Below are 20,343 nucleotides of genomic sequence, written 5' to 3' on the forward strand. Positions count from 1 at the left end.
TCATGTGGTCACATAACAAAACGACACCAGAGATGAGAAAAAAGTGCATTTATTAATAATTTGAGGTGGGCGGCTGAACCCTGAACTGCTGCTCATTGCGCCCCCACCTGCCAAACTGTACAAACCCCGCCCCCTGCCCTGCCTTCACCATTTTGTGAAAAGGACACTTGAGAGCCCACCTGAGCTTTGCTCCGCCCATCTGCTAAAAACCAACACACACTCGATAAAAAACAAACACGAGTAACAAAAGGCTCCGCCCTCTTCAGAGGAAGGCGGGAGGGGCCGGTGCCGCATAACATCCTCTCATTGGTCTGCCAGGATGATTGGTCTGTGAGGAGGTGTGGCCTGCACAGCCTGTCCTCTCCAATGAGGAGGAAAGGGTGGAGCTAGTCTGTGTCGGAGTCACTGGATTCCTCAGAGGAGCTCTGGTCTTCATCGTCCTCGTCTTCCTCATCGTCGTTCTGAGAAAGAACAGGAAGTGGTCACAAAACAGGAAGTTCTATATCCTGCAACACATGAAGGGACGGATGGATGAAAAGGGCCCCGCCCACAAGGTCATTTATCAATATTTATATAAAAATGTATTTTCAAATAAAACAGGATATTGTCTCTGCTGGACTGGTGATGAACACCGTGGTCAGTCAGCCTTCACTCGTGTCTCCATGAACACGTGACTGACCTCATCGTCATCGCTGTCTGTGCTTCCTGACGTCTCGTCGTCTTCGTCAGAGTCCGATGACTCGCTCTTCTCCTCTTCCTCATCCGAGTCAGACATGTCCTGCTGGGATATGGACAGACCCTGTTCACCACCACAAACGGCACATGAAATTTAGCCCGGCCCCCAGCCTTTCTGACTAAGTAGCTGTCGTTACCTTGGCTCGGTACGCCATCGCCCTCTTGCTCACCGCCACTCCGGGTGTCGCAGCTCTTGAGCTTCCCGCCTTCCCCTTCGCAGTCACGCGGACTTTAGCTGCGGGGCTGCTGCGAACTTTGGCGGTGCTGCGACGTTTCTAAACAAACAAACAAAGGTTAGCGCTGTAACGCACGGACAGGTGAGGCGGCGTGAGAGACTCACCGAAGACGAGATCTCCTTGTAGACGGCGCGGTCCTGAGGAGACAGAGACTGAGAAGGGAAACGGCATGTTAACGACCAGCAGGGGGCGACAAACCTTTTACTAATATTTCATTCATTTGTCAGCGGAGGCGGAGTCATCGTGCCTCACCTTGACCCAGGCCTCCAGCTCTGCCTTGTACTCCACCTGCTGCTCCTCTACCAGCTTCTTGTACTTGTCCTTCTGGCTCTGGCTCAGCTTCTGCCAGCGTTTCCCGATCTCCACCATCCGCTCCTTCAGGCTGAAGTGGTTCAGCTCGCCATTGGTCAGCAGCTCCTGGGAGAACATCTGGTAGCCGCTCCTATTGGACAGAGACAGCAGTGAAACAGAGCGAGGCGACCGTGACAACGCGGCTGACCGCCAATGTTTCAATAAAGGTTTTTGAATCGGGGGCACAGACTCACACTGGAGGCTTCTTCGGCTCGCCGTCAAACTTGGGCTTCCGCTGACCCCCCGCTGGAGTCCTCATCTCCAACAGCTCCCTCTGCAGGACACCCACAGTCAGTACTAGAGATGGACCGATCCGATATTACGTATCGGTATCGGTTAGATACTGACGTAAATTACTGGATCGGATATCGGAGAGAAATAAAAAATGTAATCGACCCATTAAATATCACAAAAGCACCTCACAAAACTTGCGACACGGAGTAACTCGGCTCATAACTGTAGCACGTCAGAGCAGTGTGCATCACATGATAGAGCGGCTGTGTGTATTTGTAGCCTCGCTACCAAACCAGCATTTCATCTCTGAGGAAGTGATCCCAGAGAGAAGTAAAGCAAGTGTGCAAGTTCATCTCTGAATGTTTGTAAAGCATTCCAGCGTTACGTTTAACAGCCGATATATGGAGCGACTGCCTCTTGTTTGTTTTTGGCCCACTTTGAGCCAGAAAGAGGAAACCGGCGGCTGAACAACAGCAGCACGTTTAAGCTTGATCAGCTGTTGTTAGAATTTATTTAATATTACTTTCTACACCAGGATCTTTTTCTACGTAGCTGACGTAACTGTGCAGGGGCGGATCTAGCAAAGTTTAGCCAGGGGGGCCGATAGGGCATGAACAGGGAAAAGGGGGCACAAAGACATACTTTTCTTTCTTATTCTCATTTAAAATGTCTAGCTTTTAATAAATAATTATCCAAATCTTACAACCAAAGTTTTAATCTGATGTAAAATGTATAGAAGTCCATTACTGTATATAGTGACTGTTAAGTCTAATATACCCTAGTAAGCTATAGTACTTTTTCCATCTGTGCAGTCTGCAGCTGTAACCCTAACCCTGTAGAAGAAAGATGTTGAATCTATTTAATTACTCTTGAAAAATAATTTAATTCTGTGCATTTTTTTTTTTCACACTGCATCAAATTAAAGTTGATTACGTCGATTAAGCATCATGAGGTGGAGGGTGGGGTGGGGGTTCCCTTTTTTTATTTATTTTTTTCTGGGAGTTTGCACTGTTGCTGCAGTTGCTTACTCTTTAAAACACCAGAGTAGGGAGGATGCTGCAGGTTTAAGTTTATTAGATTGATCAGTTTTGCTGAACTATGAAATGTTTTGGCTGCAGTGCATTTTTTGCATACAAGTGTAACAGAATAGCTTCAGTGTTGTTTAGTTTGTTTGTTTTTAACTTGAGTATGAACTCATACAAAATGCAGCAAGATATTAAAAAACACTATATCGGATTCATATCGGTATCGGACATAAAAAAGTGGTATCGTGCCATCTCTAGTCAGTACAACAAAACACAGCAGGGGGAGGAGCTAGACACAAAGAAGGGCACTAACTAGGGGAGCAAAGAGGGTGGAGCCATAACCAAACAGGAGTCATGTGAATGTAAAAGCAGCTGTTGTTGACATGCTAGCAGCTGCACTGACTGCAACTGGAAACCAGTGACAGGGAGCTAGAAGGTACAGGAGGAGGAACAGTAGTCCCAGTGGCAACGAGAGGAGGAGGGTGTAATTACCGTGGCGAGGAACCCACGGTAATTACACCAAACATCTGATTGTTGGGTTTTGATTGTAGGGCCAACCCAATCCGAAGCGCCCTGAGGATACTGTTGTTGTCATTTGGTGCTGTATAAATAAAACTGAATTGAATTGAAGACACCGTGAGCTAACAGCTAAAGTAGCATGAACCCCCCACGCTCCCACCCAAAATGGCCCCCTCTCTAACGCGGTACGTTAGCAGTGCGTTACTTTGTTTCTTCTTCGGATACATTTTCCTCTAAAGAAAGGGGGAGAAAAAACTTCCCGTTTGGCGGCGGATATCAGCGCCGAACCTCGTAACGTTTCTGGTCTTCTGCCGCCTTCTTGATCCACAGAATCTTCTCCTTCTTCTCCATCGAGTTCCACGCCATGTCCATCGCTGCCTGGGCCTTCCTGCGGTCACTCTGTGGGTTGTGTCACATGACACTCAGTGACGGTACGGAGAGTTTTTACCTGCCATTTACTGCACGCGCTCCTTACTCTGTATTTAGCCAGGTAGTCGCCAATCACGCTATGCTGCCACATCTCCGCCGCCGTCTTTGGTGTCTCTGGAAGCTTTGCTGCTGCCGTCTTTTTCCCGTCCCGTCTTTCTTTTGGCGGTCCAGCAGGGACCCACGGCTCAGACTCCGCCTCCCGACACCGCTCCTATTTAAAGAACACAAAAATGTGTTCAGACAGTTTCTGGTGATGTTGCAGATGGCGCCGGCTCGGCAGGTTGGTTACATCACCGTTCAGACTGAGCGCCCAATAAACAGGCAGTAAAAGAAGAGCCAGGCGCACCTTGACTGATGGAGACTTGGCTCTGTGGGGGCTTGAGGCCACGCCTGCACCCAATTTGGCCCCACCCATTTTCTCCTCAGTCATGACTCTGTCACGTTCCTCCTCTGGAAGACTCTGAGAAAGAAGCAGAGGTTACTTCCTGTTTCCTGTAGTTTAAGCAGCAGCTCTGGAGCCTCAGTGGACAGGATCAAACATGACAGCCAATCACAACGTGCCTTATTATTGTACGATCTACTGTACAAATTAAAGCGCCTCGAGGCGACTGCTGTATAAATAAAAGTGAATTGAATTGAGGACCATCTGTTGTATGAAACAAGTAGTTTTAAAAGCTAGCTAGTTAGCCAATCAGCCTGCACTGTCACAGTTAGACCCCGCCCCATCCCGTTAATTCCAACCATGAAGGTGAAAGTGTAAATATAGCCCCGCCCATCGCTGTCCTGTCTGTGGGCGTTTCCTCTCGCTCTTCAAGGCGCTCTGAGGTCTTACCTCCAGGAAGCGCTGCAGGTCGATGTCATACTGCTTCTTTTTCTGTGGAGACAAAGTTGAGGTTAGAGAGCGGTCAGAGGTCGGAGGTCAGAGCGGTGCCGTCGCTCACCTGCTCGCAGCGTTTCTGGAACATGTCCTTCTCCTTCTGCGTCATCATCTTCCACTGTTTGCTGCACAGCACCATGCGCTCCGTGCTCGGCACGTCCTTCATGTTCACCATCAGCTCAGCGCAGTACAGCGAGTACCCGTTACTGCGAAACACAGGTACAACACGCAGTACAGCGAGTACCCATTACTGCGAAACACAGGTACAACACGCAGTACAGTGAGTCTGGGATTGGTGGTTGCCAGGATGACGGAGTCAGGCTCCACCCCTTAGGTCCAGTCAAAGGAATTGTTCACGCTTCAGCACACGGACACACTTTTATGTTTCATGCACGGAGTCCTGACCTCCAGCACAGGACATCTGACCTCACGATGCTCTTCTGGAAGAACGGTCACAAATTCCCACAAACACTCCTAAACCTGTGGAAATCCTTCCAGAGGTGCAGCTGTTACAGCTGCAGCGGGCCGACATCATGTTACACTCACGCTCTGCCGTCAGGAGGTCAGGTGACGTTACCTGATGTCACCTGACCTCCTGACTTCTAAAACCGGTTTATCGGTTATACTGTAAATTGTGCTGAGTGAGATAATAAGACACAGAAGGCGTCACTCTGACCAACATGTAGCGTTTACACAGCTTTTGATGCGAGCCACAGAAAGTGAGCTGAGACTGATGCGCACTGTGACTAGATAACAGCTGAACCAATCAGAGAAGAGAGAGGACAGGACGCACCTGTGAGGACGCTGTGATGAACATTTCACTTATTCAAACAAATGCTCTTCCTTTGCTGCAGCTGTTCACTGTAACGGCAAACAGGAGCTTTCTTCTTCTACTACTGAGAGGGAAGCTGGAGGGAGCCGGAGTAGGCAAACAGCTGCCTGCATGGACCATCGACTACCTTACCAACAGACCACAGTATGTGAGGCTCCATGACTGTGTGTCCGAGGTGGTAATCACGGGGGCGCCACGGGGCACGGTTCACCTTTCCTGTTCAGCCTTCACATTTCAGACTTCGGACGATTGCCATCTACAGAAGTTCTCAGATGATACAGCCATCATTGGATGCATATCAGACAGGAATGATCAGGAATACAGGGAGGTCATCAGTGACTTTGTTGGCTGGTGTGAGACCAACGTACTCCAAATCAACGCCGGCAAGACAAAGGAGATGATCATAGACTTCAGGAGGAAGTCCCCCCCTACAACACCGGTGAACATCCGAGGGAAAGACATTGAGATAGTGGACTCTTATAAGTACCTGGGTGTTCACCTCAACAAGAAACTGGACTGGACTACAAATACAGACGTCCTGTATAAGAAGGGCAAGAGTCGACTCCACCTGCTGAGGAGACTGAGGTCCTTCGCAGTCTGCAGGACTCTGTTAAGGACATTCTATGACACTGTGGTAGCATCTGCCCTTTTCTATGCAGTGGCCTGCTGGGGGAGTGGATGCATGGACAGGGACAGGAGCAGGATTGACAAACTGGTGCGGAGGTCTGGCTCCGTGCTGGGATGCCCCCTGGAGTCTGTGGAGGTGGTTGGTGAGGGGAGGACGTTAGTAAAGCTGACATCCATCATGAACAACCCACATCACCCACTGCATGAGTCTGTGAGTGGGCTGAGCAGCTCCTTTAGTCAGAGACTGAAACACAGGAAGCTGCAGGAAGGAGCGCTTTCACAGATCATTCATCCCAACAGCAGTTAGACTCTATAACTCCTCAATCACGATGTCATAAGTCACTGGACACTGTGAACATCCACGGTCACCACTTCATGCATAATGGACCCTCCATGTGTACGGACATGTGCAGGTATATATGTATGTATGTGTGTGTGTGTACATGTCTATAAACAGGAATAGTAGTGGTACAATAGTTATGTCAATCTATATAGTTTATGTCTTCCATATTTCCAACCATATCCATAATCACATACTGTGTGTGCTACCATTGTATGTAGTGTATTATCTTACTTTTTTCATTGATTGTACTTATTTGTATTGTTGTATTTCCTTCATGTATCTGTACCTGAGCTGAGGTGACGCAAAAATTTCCCCGTCGTGGGATCAATAAAGTCTTATCTTATCTTACAGTAATGAAACCTTTGATCTCAGCCTGAATCATCTGAATAAAATAATAAATGTCGTCTTTTGTCAAAGCTTTAAAAATTAGAAAGTTGGACATGTGAACTTCTGAGGGACGCGACCTCTCGGCCATAGCTGCGGCAGGGTTAGCGTGAACATGTCAGCGCAGACTCACGGGGGAGGTTTGGTCGGCCGCCCGTCGAACTTGTCTTTCAGCTGTCTCTCGGCTTTGGTGAGGACGGAGCGCACGTGATCGTCCGAGTTCACGTCTGGATGAGCTTCCAGGTACACCCTCATGCTGTCCTAAAACAGGAAGTGCAGTCGTGAGACCCGGCGGTGAGACTTTCGGTTTCAGCCCAGATCATCATCACATCGCCCACACGTCCCAGAAGCTGTTACAAACACCGGAGCTGGTGTCGGCTCGCTTCCAGGACTCGTGTCGTGATGATGGTTCAGGTGAAACGCTGAGGCCGAAGCGCCTGCTTCCCGTCTCTCTGGTACCTCGTAATCTTTTTGGAGCTCCAGCGCCTTGCTGATCCACTTCAGTCTCCTCTTGTCGGACAGCTGGGACCACTGTCTCCTCAGAGCATCCTTCAGCTCCTTTTGACTCACCTGAAACAGAAACACAGTCGTGAGGATGCAGAGACGGGTCCTGACAACGCTCCGGGCCTCGAACCGGCAGAAGGTCTACGAGCTACCGCCGTGAAACTCTCCGCAGACGCCATGACAACACGTGAAATCAGAGCAGCGAGGAGCCGAAATGAAGTTTTGTATGATCACGAGCAGGACGCCTCCTGCGGGGACAAAGGAGCTGCCTACACGGCAGGCGTGATTCTGGCCCGTCTATGAACTCTGACCTTTTCTTCTTTCCATAGTTTCAGGTGGATTCGGCTCAGCTGATTGGCTGGGCCACCTCTAGAAGACTCTCGGAGAACTCGTCTGTCTGAACCCTTGAGAGGAGCACGTGATGGTTTCAGCCGTCATGAGACGTTTCCATGGTGATGACTCACCTTCCTGTTGGGACCGAACCAGCCGATGCGCGCGGAGCGGCAGGACGCCGCACGTCTCTGCACCTGCCTGGCTTCATGCGCCCTTTTCTCATCATCACACAAAACTTCATTCATGGACGTGCGGGTTGGACGTGTTACCTAAGGTTGACTATATCGACCATCGCCGATGGGCGGAGCCTTTCACCGGTTGTTTTTACAACAGCGATGTGTTTATGTGCACTGGTCTGTGAAGCTAAGAGAAGCAGTCAACGCAAACAATCATAGCGCCGTTTGAACGGCGGCGACTCGTTTGCTCCGAGCTCAGAAAAGACTAACATGTGATTTCAAACGGCCACGCTGGTCTCAGTGGCTGCTTTGTCCACTCGGTGTCCATCTTTGCACACTCGACCCAAGGATGATCAAACAGTGTCTATATTCACACTGGAACTAAAGGAGGTCGAATATTCCCTCCAAACATAACGCGTGCACAATTCTGTCGCTCCGCCCATCTAAAAGTCTGTGCGTTTGGTCTGTTTCACATACGGCCCAACGACATCTCCTTTAGGAACACGTTTGCTTGTTTTACCTGCTGCGCGGTGGTTTGCGCGGAGCGGTCGAGCCCTCCGATTGGACCGGTGCAGAGCTGCTGCGGCTGCACAAAGACATGCATGTGTGTGCTGAGCGCGTACCTCAGGGTGCAGCTTCATGTAGGTCTTCTTCTCGTGGTTGTACCACAGCTGTTGGGGGGTTTTGGGTTTCTCCGGCAGGTCCGACTTCTTCCTCTCCTCGATCAGCTCGGGGTGCTCCTCCCTGCGATCAGCTGACATTAGCCATGTGTGCGCCAACACCGTGACCAACACTGCTACATGTAACAGGAAGTAGAACTCACTTGAATCGAGCCATGTTCTTCTCGAAGTCTTCTTTCTCATGCTGGAACTCTGTGATGTACTTTTGCTGCGGAAGGACAAACAAACATGTGTTTGGTTTTTCGGGACTCGAACACGGACACAACTGCGACCTCGGGTTGTGCTGCTGAGCGCACCTTCTTCTTGTCGGGCAGCTCCTTGTACTTCTTGGACAGGATCTTGGTGAGGTCCAGGTTGCTCATCTCTGGATGGATTTTGGCGTATTTGGCTCGTTTCTCCATAAAGAAGCGAAAGTATGGCGTCAGAGGCTTCTTTGGGAAATCTGGGTGAGTCTGCACACGAGAGAGGTCAAAGGTCACAGGTGAATCAGCACATGTCCCAGCAGGTTCTGGCTCCAGAAGGCCTCACCTTCAGTTTCTTGCCTTTATACGGGTTCTTCACGAACTCGATGGCGTCCACGATGAGCTCCGTCATTGTTCGGTACTTCCTGACCTGAAACACAGACTCGGGTCAGTTGAACCGTCAAAACCGAAAAGCTTTAAATCAACACAGCGATGGCTCAGAGGCGTGGTCTTTGGCCAGCGTACCTCAGACGAGACTTTCTGCCACTTCTGGCGACACATCTCGCCGGTGAAGCCGCCAAAACAAACTTTCTCCCAATCAAAGTGCGACTCGGTGGTTTTGTACTTCATGGCGTCTCCGTCAGGCAACACGGTGCGAATCCTCTCCAGCAGAGTCAGACAGTCCTCCTTACTCCAGTCATCTGAGCAGGGAGACAGCGGTCAGGGCAGGGCCGGCGAGGGCGCGTGCCCCACGGCCGAACGTCACAGAAAAACACGTTCGTACGTTTTCACAAAAATCGCCACAATGGTCGTCTGTGAGGACGAAGGTGCACACGGGTGTAACGCTGCAAACACGCAGCTTCAGGCAAACCGACAGTCTGCCCCCCGTCACATCTGAACGCTCACTGGAAGCACTTACACGCTCATTCCAAGTGTCATCAACTTCCTGTGTGGACGCTGCTTTAGCAGAGTTCCCGCGGGCCTACATGAACTGACAGGCGAGTACCTGAACACCTGACAGCGCTAACAGCAGGTCGGCTTACCTGGTTCAGTCTTGACCCTGGCGCTCTGAGCCGTGGAGACGCTGCTGCTGCCGTTCATCCTGCAGTGACCGACGGAGGAGGCTCCGCCCCTCCCTCTGAAACACAAAATCAAACAGGTTTACTGCGGCAGGAAGTGCTCACGTGACCATCAGTACGGCTCAGCTTGTGTACTTCCTGTTTCTGCCGGTGTGGGGCAGCGCCGAGGCCAATGCCCTGTTCTGGCTCCACAGGGGACGCTCTCGAGCTCATCCTTTAGCCGAGCGAAACCAGCCCGACTGCAAGAGGCGTCGTCTGAAACGGGCGCCGTGACAGAGGACGCCCTGTCCTAAATCACTAAAGGACCAATGCGGGTGTTTTAAATCAGTGTCAGGTGAGAAAGGCTGCAGGAGCAAAGGGGGCTGGATTTAATGTGACCGTGTTTTTACGGCGCCCCCTGCTGACCTGCGCAGCGTTTTCACACGTTTGGCTCTCTGTAGCTCAGAGGAGGCGGGCTTTTGGGGGGGGAGTCACTCGCCTGTGACACGGCTAGAAGTAAGTGGAGCGTGAGTCACTGAGCAGAATATGTCGCCTGATCACCTGACACGTCACCTGATCCCTGCTGCCCCGCTGTAGGCTAACACGTTGAAGGTCAGTGACATCACCTGTTACTGTATAGAATGTACCAGGTGTATTTATAGAGGATGACAGCTGGCCGCCACCACACTTTCACACCTTCATCTTCTCACTGCCCAATCAGCTTGCAGCTCACACCATGGCGGCCCAACAGTATGCGAACTTCCTGAAGGCTTCTTTTCATTTACAGAAATCAATCTGAGCGTGCCCAGAAACGAGATTCTGCACACGCAGTGAGGACACTGTGTTTAAGAGTCCTCCAGGTGTGGCATGCAGAAAGGCTCCAGAGCGCCACCCTGAGTGATAAAAACGTCAATGCACACTTTAAGGTCTGTGTATGAAGCCACGCCCCCACACCTGGGCACCATCACCTGTAGTCTGATTCTTCCAAAGATGCAGCTGCTCTTCGGAGTTCACACATCTGTGGCGCCATGGCGGATTCTGATCCTTCGCCACTGGACAAAAAATGATGACTGAGGGGTCTGCAGCTGCCTGCACAGGTGTGATCGGAGTGCACACCCACTCACAGTCACAGCACCAGCTACAGGGCACAGAATAGCCAATCAGAATGTTTCACCTGCAGCAGCTTCACTGTGAGGGTGCCCACCTGTGTGCACCACAGGCATCGTTTGAATGACCTCAGACTGACGTGCACCTCAACTGTCCTCACCTGGCTGAGCATTAAACTCACGTGACATCACCACACCAGTGTAACCACAGAGGTAACCGGAAACAGTGTGTGTTTGGTGACATTGCTGATGATCGATTCTCAGACAGGAGCTGATCTCTCACACACACCGGTGCCATTCTGCAGACGGTCCCCGGGTTCTGGGTCCGGACGGCCGGGGAGCTGGGCTCGGCCCGGTAAGCTCTCCGGACCGCCAGCGTCTAGCTGCCCGGTAATGGCGTCCATCCTCCGGCAGGAGTCAGCACGTAGCTTCCGCTGCCACGAACCGCCGAACCGAGCGCGAAGGTTTCCCGGTGAAACCTGTCTGAGCGACGCGGAGACCAAACCGGAACAAACCGGATGAAACCGGATAAAAGACCCGAGCTAAAGTCTCCGGACGGCACACGCGGAGCGTTTAACGGCTTTAATCCGACAAAATGATGACACGTAAAAAGGTCGAGCTCGAGTCTACCCGCGGTGCAGGAGCACCAGAACCCCCGAACCGCCGAACCCTTTACCCGCAGAACCGGAGCTTTGTGCGGGCGGGACGGGCTGCAGCTGCCCCACAAGCCTCCGCTGCAAAGCCGCCATGAATGTTGTGGCGACTCGGGGACGAGCGAGCAGAAAAACCCAGAAATGCGTTTAAAATCGGAACCTGGCGCTTACCTGCTGGTTCGGACAGAAAGCCGGGGTGATTCTGCACGGCACCGTGCCGGTTCGGCTGCTTTCGGGACCGTGGAAGTGTGTTTTTTTCAGCCGTAAACCCCGGGGAGTCAGGTCGAAACGAATCCGACAAAAGGAGCGTCTAGTCCGGTATGAAACTCCGCCCAGCGCCGCAGGGGGAGGAACTCCGGGGGAAAACATGAGGACAAAGGCGGAGGATGAAACCAGAGACAGCGGCCACAGCGGCAGCCAGCCCCGCGGAGCCGCAGCACACGCACTCTTTAACGGACGCTATTTTACATTTACGCCGTTTTCACTCAAACCCAACTGCGACTGCGTGGTCCGAGCCCTCTCCGCCACCCTCTCCGGGTCCAGATGCTGAACCGGTGGGAGGCCCGGGGACCGCCGGCTGGCCCCGGCAGAGATGCGGCCGGGGGCCCGCGGAGCACAGCGGATGCTCCGAGAGGAAACCGTCGGTGCTGCCAGCAGCTCGGGGCTCCCTCCACAGCCCGGCGCGGTGCTGATCGCGGGTTGAGAGGCGGCAGAGGAGCCCGCTAAGAGCAGCCGAGTCCCCGTGATCAGTGACGTCATCATCTGAATCCGCACCTGCCGCAGGTGGGGTGAGGTGGTTCTGCTGTTTGTCCTAATAAACTTTTTTTTATTTAGAATAAAAACAGCCTTTATTTTGAGTTCTTGTGACTTTAATTCTGGAGTAAACTCGGAGGACCCTGCCACCTGAGGTGAGGACAGGTGCACTGGGCCTCACCTGTGGGACTCTCAGAGGTCTGAGCTGGGGTCCGGGTTCTGGTGGACTGTGGAGCCCTCACAAACACAGCCAGTGGCCCCTGAGCGCCACTGCTGGCCCGGATGTTCAGCACGTTAAAGCGACAGTGTTGGGGTAATGACGTCATCCTGACTAACAGCGCGTGCAGCAGCCTCTCTAACTTTGAAGGGTCAGGCTGTGCACGTGGACACCCCAGGATGAGCCACCAATCAGCTGATCAGGTGTCTGCAGCTGTCAGAGCCTCAACATCCTCAAGAGGAAACACTGCAGACTGATCGATCGGCTCACTGACCGATCAACTGGTTGATTGAGCGGACCCACAAAGTTGAAACTCACATATTTCACAGGACTTTGTGCAGAATTTACACTCACAGCCACTTTATTAGGTACACCTCCTCCTCACAGCTGCTTCGTCTGCTCCCTGGGGCCCGGAAACACCGGTCTCCTAAATCATCATTCTGATGCTTCATTTGAACCTCAGCGGCTCCTCTTCATCACCCTTCATAATCCTGCTACCCTGTGATTGGCTGGTGAGATATCTGAGTTGAACAGATGCACCTAATAAAGTGACTGTAAATAAAATTAGTGTATTGTATTCATGCATCTTAATATATGTTTGTATTTAGTGTGTTTGAACATGTTTCTGTGGGTGAAGTGAACCTCTTGCTGTTAAATCAGCTTGTCTTCTCTCTCACACAGACACACAGGCACTCCTAAAGCTTAATCACCAACAGCATCATGCTCTTATTTTGAAATGTGGCAGCAGGTCATGGTCAGGGTTCCTTCTTAGTACCTGAGCCTGTCACACAGCAGCGTCACGCAGGTGATGCTGATTGGATAATCTGGCTGCGAGCTCAGTTGAGCACCAGTCAGACTTCCTGTGTGTCAGCTGTCGTTCGGAAGCTTATTTTGGTCACTTTTTGTTTTGTTTCATTTATTAAAAACTTTATTCGGATCTGATCTCGAACTTGTTTCTTCTTCTTTGCTTTTTGTTCTGTACCGTTTGAAACTGTTACACTGCTTGTTTCTTTCCACAATACACACCCCTCGTCTCCACAATACACACCCCTCGTCCAAAGGCAGCCTGTCACAACGCGCTCCATCCGGAGATGGACCCCAGAAAAGGAGGATGCTCTGAGAGACTGCTATGACACCACAGACTGGGATGTGCTCCTGAGCCCACATGGTGAGGACATAGAGGGGGCGACACACTGTCTTACAGACTACCTCAACTTTTGTGTGGACACGGTCGCCCCTGCTAAGACGGTACGGTGTTATCCTAATAACAAACCGTGGGTAACACAGGAAGTCAAAGCTGTCCTCAACATGAAGAAGAAGGCTTTCAGGAGCAAAGTGAAGGAGGAGATGAAAGCAGCACAGCGGGAGGTGAAACGCTGCCTGAGGGAAGCAAAGGACACCTACAGGAGGAAGGTGGAGCAGAAGTTGGAGAGGAACAATATGAGGGAGGTCTGGAATGGTGTGAAAACCATCACAGGCCACAACACCAAGAAAAGCACAGTGGGGGGGACTGTGGAGAAGGCAAACGAACTCAACAACTTCTTCAACAGGTTTGACCAGCCCACAACCCCCCCACCCTCACCTTCACTACAGAGTCCTCTCCCCACTCTCCTACCTCCCTCGCTTCCCCCCCTTCCTGACACCATGACACCCCCCTCCTCCAATCCCTCTCTCAGCAGCAAGACATCTCCCCCCCTCCCCTCCTCCCAAACATCTCCCAGTGTCACAGTGGATCAGGTCAGGAGGCAACTGAGGAAGCTTCGCCCCAGAAAGGCAGCAGGCCCAGACAAGGTGTGTCCTAGGATGCTAAAGGCGTGTGCTGCTGAACTTGGGGAGCCGCTACAACGAGTCTTCAACCTCAGTCTGCGACTGGGGAGAGTGCCCGCCCTATGGAAGACATCCTGCATCGTCCCGGTCCCCAAAAAGAACCGGCCCAATGAGCTGAATGACTTCCGACCGGTGGCACTGACGTCACATCTTATGAAGACTCTAGAGCGGCTCTTCCTCAACCTCCTCCGACCACAGGTACAACATGCCCAGGACCCACTACAGTTTGCATACAAGGCGGGTGTCGGAGTGGAGGATGCCATCCTGTACCTCCTACACAGAGCCCACTCACACCTGGATGGGGGAAAAGGCACGGTCAGGATCCTGTTTCTTGACTTTTCCAGTGCCTTTAATACCATCCGGCCCTGTATGCTTCAGGAAAAACTGAACAGGATGGAGGTGGACCCCTGCCTGGTGGCTTGGATCTCCGACTACCTCACCGACAGACCACAGTACGTCAGGCTGAAGGACATCACGTCTGACACTGTGGTCAGCAGCACAGGAGCACCACAGGGAACTGTGCTGTCCCCTCTTCTCTTCACCCTGTACACCTCTGACTTCTGCTACAACTCTGAATTATGCCACATTCAGAAGTTTGCAGACGACACAGCCATCATGGGGTGTATCTGGGATGATCAGGAAGAGGAGTACAGAAGTCTGGTGAGGAACTTTGTCGCATGGAGTCACACAAACCAGCTGCAACTCAACACCTCAAAGACTAAGGAACTGGTTGTGGACTTCGGGAGGTCCAGAGAAGGTCCACTGCCGGTTCAGATAGAGGGGGAGGAGGTGGAGGTGGTCAACAAGTACAAGTACCTCGGGCTGTGGGTGGACAATAAACTGGACTGGTCATGCAACACAGAGCACCTGTATAAAAAAGCCCAAAGCCGACTGTACTTCCTCAGGAGGCTGAGGTCTTTTAACATCTGCAGGAAGCTCCTGAGGATGTTTTACCAGTCGGTGGTTGCTGGAGTACTTTTCTATGCTGTGGTGTGCTGGGGGAGCAGCACAGCAAAGAGGGACTCATCCAGGCTGGAGAAACTGATCAGGAGGGCTAGCTCTGTGGTCGGCATGAAGCTGGACACTCTGGTGACAGTGGCAGAGAAAAGGACATTAAAGAAACTGATGGACATTATGGACAATGCTGGGCATCCTCTGCACACGGCCATAAACAACCAGAAGAGTCTGTTCAGTGACAGGTTGCTTCTCCCAAAGACAAGAACTAACAGACTTAAACAGTCTGATGGCGTGTGGGACAAAGGAGTTTTTAACTCCTCTCTGGAGGGGAGAGGGAGGGGAGACAGGAGGACAAAGGAGGGGAACAACTAAGCTGTAGTGCCTCTTCACCTCACTGTGCAATACCTTTGTTAAAAGTCAACAGTGCAATAGACTCAATACTTGAAATGTGCAATTCACTTGTATTTTTATTTTTATTCCTATTTATTCTATTTATCCCCTTTGTATATTTTATTTATATTTGTCTCTGTATTTATATATGTGTGTGTGTGTGTGTGTGTGTGTGTGTGTGTGTGTGTGTGTGTGTGTGTATATATATATATATATATAACAATTCTGTAACTGTAACTTCGGTCGTTGCTGTGCTTTTTGGAAGTCGAATTTCCCAGAGGAACTCCCCCGAGGGATTAATAAAGTTCTATCTTATCTCTTATCTTATCTTTCTTCTGGTTACGTCATAAGGATAATCGCGACCAACAGAAATATGCATGCGCAGCCTCCACTGGAGGGTGATGGTTTTACAAAACCAAAGGAAAACAGGAGAGAGGAGACGGTTATATCCTGACTTAGATTTGGGCATGCTGGTCTGAACAGCACGTTGTTTTTAATGAGAAAACACTGTACAGGGGAGCGTGACTGCACCAGAGAAGAAGAAACAATAGAACATGTTTTAGTGCATTGTCAGAAATATGCTCGGTGAGATGAAATTGAAACTGGACTTGGTTGATATAAGAACTGGCGAAGTTATCAGGTCATATTTTGTTTTTTAAGGCAGACTCGTTTGTCTGGGAGGATTTGATTCATTTTTGACATTCAGTTCACACTCCACACCAGTTGGTGGCGGTAATGTACCATTTTGCTATTTGCCAACTGCCAATAAACAATATAAAGAAGAAGAAGGATCCGCTGGGTCCGCCGCGGAGCACAGCAGTAGAAGAAGAAGCGGCAGCAGGAAGTGATGCGGCTGTTAGCCTGCAGGCTAACGGGGAGGACATGAAGCTCCTGGACTGAACGTGAGTGACCGTCGACTCCTCGCGTCTCTGCGGAGACTCAGACTATGGGTCAGTGGCTCCCTGGGAGCGCGAGTTGTTAGCGTAGCGGTTAGCTGTTAGCTCGGACTTTAGCGGAGCTGATTCAGGTGCGCCCGGGTGGCTCAAATGCCCGGATCTTCCGGTGAAACGCAACCAACAACTGGTGCCGTAACAAGGCCGCGGAGATAGGTGAGCAAATACCTGAGCAGAGAGCGTCAAAAATACACTTGATTAACAACCGGATCAATCATGGATCGATACCTGCTGACGGCACACAGGAAACCGGAAGTTAGCGTTGTGTAATGGCTTTTCATTCCACTGGTTGGACAGCCATGCAGGAAGTGACGTGCGAACCGTCAGGGGAGCTTTTCCTCTGAGTGTGTTTCCCCAAGATAAAGTCCCAGAGGTCACCCTGTGGTATGTGTAGTGGGGGGACAGGATGCTTGCTCTGATTGGACTAAACTGGGCGCAGGTGTAATGTAGAGGCGGAACTTTGACGTTTGCTGGGATTTTATCAGGTTACAGGTGATCAGCTGCAGGTGTCCTGCAGATGTCCTGCAGATGTTCAGACGTTGGTTTCGCTCGTGTGTCTGAGCCGTCAGCTCGCTTTGAGTTAGGAAGTAACTCTGTCGACCTGAGAGAGGAGCTCACCTGCTCGTAGTACTCTCACAGTATTGTATGTATCACCACACAGTACTGCGATACTGTCGTGTGACATTGGAGCTGTGGGACACCTGCCCCTAAAGGTTTTTTTTTCTTTCTTTCCCTAGTTCTTAAAAAGCTTCAGTCATGCTGGAGTGAAAGGACAAGTGAGGGGTTCTCAGGTAAACAAGAAGTGTGTGTATATACCTGAAGCTAAGCTCCGCCCTCTCCCTACAGGTGTGTGAGCTGTGCTGACCTTGGCGGCGATGGCGCTGATCGAAGGTGTCGGTGATGAGGTGACGCTGCTGTTCGCCGCTCTGCTGCTGCTAACGGTGCTGCTGCTCGCCTGGATCTCCACCCGCACATCCGAGCCCCCTGAACACCTGTTCACAGGCTCCTCCCCTTTACAGAGGCCTGGGCAAGCCCAGCAGGACACGCCCTTTTCATCCACCGCCGCCTCCTCATCCCCCTACCCACCATCCTCAACCTCCACGTTCTCCATGTCCTCGTCCTCACCTTCCTCCTCTGTGAACGACAGCTTCCTGACAGAGGCTCCCCCCACACTAGAGGATGGACAGGTGGGAGGGGACGGGGTGAGGCGCAGAGGAGGAGACGGGGAGGGCGCAGCGTCTCAGCGGAATATGGTGGTCAGACTCAAGTTCCTCAACGACACGGAGAGGATGGCGCAGGTCCAACCGCAGGACACCGTCGGGTACATCAAGAGGTACGAGTACTGCATGTAATACTGCATAGTAGAGGAGTTTCGGTAAACCTGAAGCTCCTCCTCCTGGCTGTGCTTTTGGACCCGTTTGCTGACCTCTGACCTCTGACCCTGCAGGACCTACTTTGCAGGGCAGGAGCATCAGGTGCGTCTCATCTATCAGGGCCAGCTGCTGCAAGACGACGCGCAGACACTCGCCTCGCTGAACCTCGCTCATAACTGCGTGCTGCATTGCCACATCTCGCAGCACGCGGCGCGGGGGGCGGCGGGGGGCCAGCGGGCGGGAGACCAGGTGCGCGTGGCGCTGAACGTGGGCAGCCTGATGGTCCCACTGCTCGTGCTCATGCTGTCCGTGCTGTGGTACTGTCAGATCCAGTACCGCCAGTTCTTCACCGCCCCCGCCACCGCCTCGCTGGTCGGGGTCACCATCCTCCTCAGCCTGGTGGCCTTTGGCGTCTACCGTCGCTAGCCTCCCATGGGCCGGCGGGGGGTATGAGACGCTACCTGCAGTTAGTGTTTGTTTCTGTTGCCATGGAGACGTCGTGAGGACAGAGACTCTTATCATTAGATCACACGTTTATCTTCATCATCAGCGTGCCTCTTTGATTTCTGTGGGAGGCACAGACACACCTGTGTGTGTGTGTGTGTGTGTGTGTGTGTGTGTGTGAGAGAAAGTTTCAGCTTTTGGAGAAAATCTATTAAACCTTTAATTTATCCCGTGGTGTCTGAGTGTGTGTGTCACACCTATACAGGTGATTCTGAGGGTGGAGCTGCTGCAGTCACATGGCTGGTTGGCATCACCTGATTGGCTGGGCGGTCAGCGTTGGGGAATACAGATTTTTCCTTAGCGACAGGTGGTTGCTAAGCAGTCTCTAACCATCCAGGATCAGCTGATAATGGAGTCCATTTCCAGGGTGAAGATTATTATATGGGCTCTTATGTTTGACCTTTGACCCTCTGTGTAGCAGGAAGTGTGTAATGTTACAAAATAAAGTTGGATACAAAATGCTCAGAATGAAAGAAGTCATGTGACGACCTCAGACCTTTTCTATAATGTGATTGGTCGGAGCTGCTGCTTTGACATGTTCACAGGTCACGGCTCTGTAAATCCAGATCCTGACGACTTGAACCAAAGTCACGAGGAGACGACGGCGAAACCTCAAAACTGTCAAAGTCGCCGACGTCACATCAGCGGCACGAACTCCTCAAATACAACATGTCGAAGAAGACGGAGAGGTGCACAGTGTGGCCCAAAGTTAGGAGCAGGAAGACTGACCATCAGGTTATCAGGTCATTATCAAACCTACAAGCAAATATTAGAAATTCAGCTCCAGTTTGAATTTACTGTCAAAAACTTCAATCAGAGATCAGTAAGTGAAGAAATAACAGAAGTGAAGACGCACGTTTCTAAAATATAAACGATTGTTGTAATAAACCCGAGCCCACTCACCATGACAGACAGTATGAAACTAGATGAGTTACAGATCTCGGGTCTGGAGTTAAGAGGAGGAGAACAATGTGGTCCTGTGCACAGGTTCAAACAGCTGATGGTTGGTGGTGTAGCAACGCCACCTGCGCAGCTCGAGATTCTCGACTGATTCCTTCGTGTTCCTACAGTAGACTTCAGAGACACGTGTGAAGATCAAATAACCACCACAGAAGCTGATGCAGCGATTGGACGTCCTTCTAACAGAGCCCAGGCTGGACGGCCTCACAGGAGATTTCTACAAACGTTTCTGGGAACACATCGACGGCCTTTTACATCGAGTATCGGTAAGAATGTTTCAGACTTCCACGCTGCTGCCCACAATGAGACCCGGACTTATCGCCTCAATTCCAAAGCCCAACGAGGAGACTAAGAAACTCCGAATGTCTTCACTGCTCGTCTTTAGATAGCTCTGTCATGTCTCGTTTCAGAAACGCAGTCAGGTCTCTTCACAGGAGGATCGGTTCACAGTGACAGAGCAGTGCTGGATACAGGAAGCTGATAAAGACGATGGATTGTTACAAAGCCTTCGACTCAGCCTTGATAAAGTCCTTGAACACTTTTGGAGTTAAATTCAGAAACGTGATTTGTGTTTGTACCACATTATTAGCAGTTGTGTCGTTGTACCCGATGGTACCAACCCTAGCTTTAAAGCTAATGTTGGAATCTCTCCATATGGATTCATATTGGTCACCAAGATGTTGGCGATTCATCTTCAAAAGTTCAATGACATAAAAACATTTAATGTTTTAGCCACAGATATTATGATAAGTCAACGGATGACACAGCAATATTTTAAAAGATAAACTCCAAGATCCACTAACTATTGAAAAATTGCTGTCTCAGGCATCTGCACTACTACTATTGTCATTAGTACTATTAACATTACTATTATATCATCTGGTTTAACATTAAACGTTAGAGAATGTGAAGTCCTTGCTGTACCTGATGCAGCAGAAACAGATGTTTGTAACATTCCTGTTAACTCCAAAATGAGATATTTGGGAATCTCACAAAGGACCAAAAACAAAATCAGTCGTTGACGTGGAGAACAAACTGAACTCATGGCTTCAAAGAGATCGATCCATGGTGGGCAGAATTTATCCAACAAATATGGAAAGTTTATCCAGATGTATCTTCCTGACA

The 20,343-nt window shown here is 50.8% G+C and overlaps 2 protein-coding genes across 5 annotated transcripts; one reads left to right on the forward strand and one right to left on the reverse strand.

Moving 5' to 3' along the window:
- Positions 1–33: 33 nt before the first annotated feature.
- Positions 34–12,775, reverse strand: ubtfl (upstream binding transcription factor, like). Of its 2 annotated transcripts, XM_085440485.1 has the most exons (20): positions 12,609–12,775; positions 9,511–9,605; positions 8,993–9,168; positions 8,814–8,897; positions 8,582–8,737; positions 8,429–8,493; positions 8,229–8,349; positions 7,052–7,162; positions 6,726–6,853; positions 4,471–4,612; positions 4,362–4,403; positions 3,876–3,989; positions 3,576–3,740; positions 3,389–3,499; positions 1,517–1,596; positions 1,224–1,413; positions 1,076–1,123; positions 873–1,010; positions 680–781; positions 34–461 (listed from the first exon to the last, which is right to left on the reverse strand). In XM_085440485.1, exons 1-20 carry the CDS (start codon positions 12,704–12,706, stop codon positions 387–389), a joined length of 2,241 nt encoding a protein of 746 aa, XP_085296611.1. In that variant the 5' UTR covers positions 12,707–12,775; the 3' UTR covers positions 34–386. The 2 variants fall into 2 exon arrangements, with proteins under 2 accessions (XP_085296611.1, XP_085296610.1); XM_085440484.1 differs by lacking the exon at positions 12,609–12,775.
- Positions 12,776–16,197: 3,422 nt separating this feature from the next.
- On the forward strand, positions 16,198–18,426 carry tmub1 (transmembrane and ubiquitin-like domain containing 1). 3 transcript variants are annotated; one of them, XM_085440492.1, is made up of 3 exons: positions 16,198–16,330; positions 17,228–17,714; positions 17,829–18,426. In XM_085440492.1, the coding sequence occupies exons 2-3, from the start codon at positions 17,257–17,259 to the stop codon at positions 18,178–18,180; spliced, it is 810 nt and encodes a 269-aa protein (XP_085296618.1). In that variant the 5' UTR covers positions 16,198–16,330; positions 17,228–17,256; the 3' UTR covers positions 18,181–18,426. The 3 variants fall into 3 exon arrangements, with proteins under 3 accessions (XP_085296618.1, XP_085296620.1, XP_085296619.1); XM_085440494.1 differs by lacking the exon at positions 16,198–16,330 and adding an exon at positions 16,346–16,378; XM_085440493.1 differs by lacking the exon at positions 16,198–16,330 and adding an exon at positions 16,405–16,537.
- Positions 18,427–20,343: the final 1,917 nt, after the last annotated feature.

The sequence above is a fragment of the Copadichromis virginalis genome, linkage group LG18 (genome assembly GCF_057382275.1).
Source record: "Copadichromis virginalis isolate Kocher_CV1m ecotype Utaka linkage group LG18, C_Virginalis_male_GT1.1, whole genome shotgun sequence".
In the NCBI taxonomy this organism is placed as follows: Eukaryota; Metazoa; Chordata; class Actinopteri; order Cichliformes; family Cichlidae; genus Copadichromis; species Copadichromis virginalis.

Coding starts and splice junctions, on each gene's coding strand:
- ubtfl (XM_085440485.1), bottom strand. CDS start 12,706: ATGAAGCATCAGAATGATGATTTAGGAGACCGGTGTTTCCGGGCCCCA. Junction 4,613..6,725: donor CGGCCGACCAAACCTCCCCC/GTGAGTCTGCGC, acceptor TGTGTTTCGCAG/TAACGGGTACTCGCTGTACT. Junction 1,124..1,223: donor AGCTGGAGGCCTGGGTCAAG/GTGAGGCACGAT, acceptor TTCCCTTCTCAG/TCTCTGTCTCCTCAGGACCG.
- tmub1 (XM_085440492.1), top strand. CDS start 17,257: ATGGCGCTGATCGAAGGTGTCGGTGATGAGGTGACGCTGCTGTTCGCC. Junction 17,715..17,828: donor ACCGTCGGGTACATCAAGAG/GTACGAGTACTG, acceptor CTGACCCTGCAG/GACCTACTTTGCAGGGCAGG.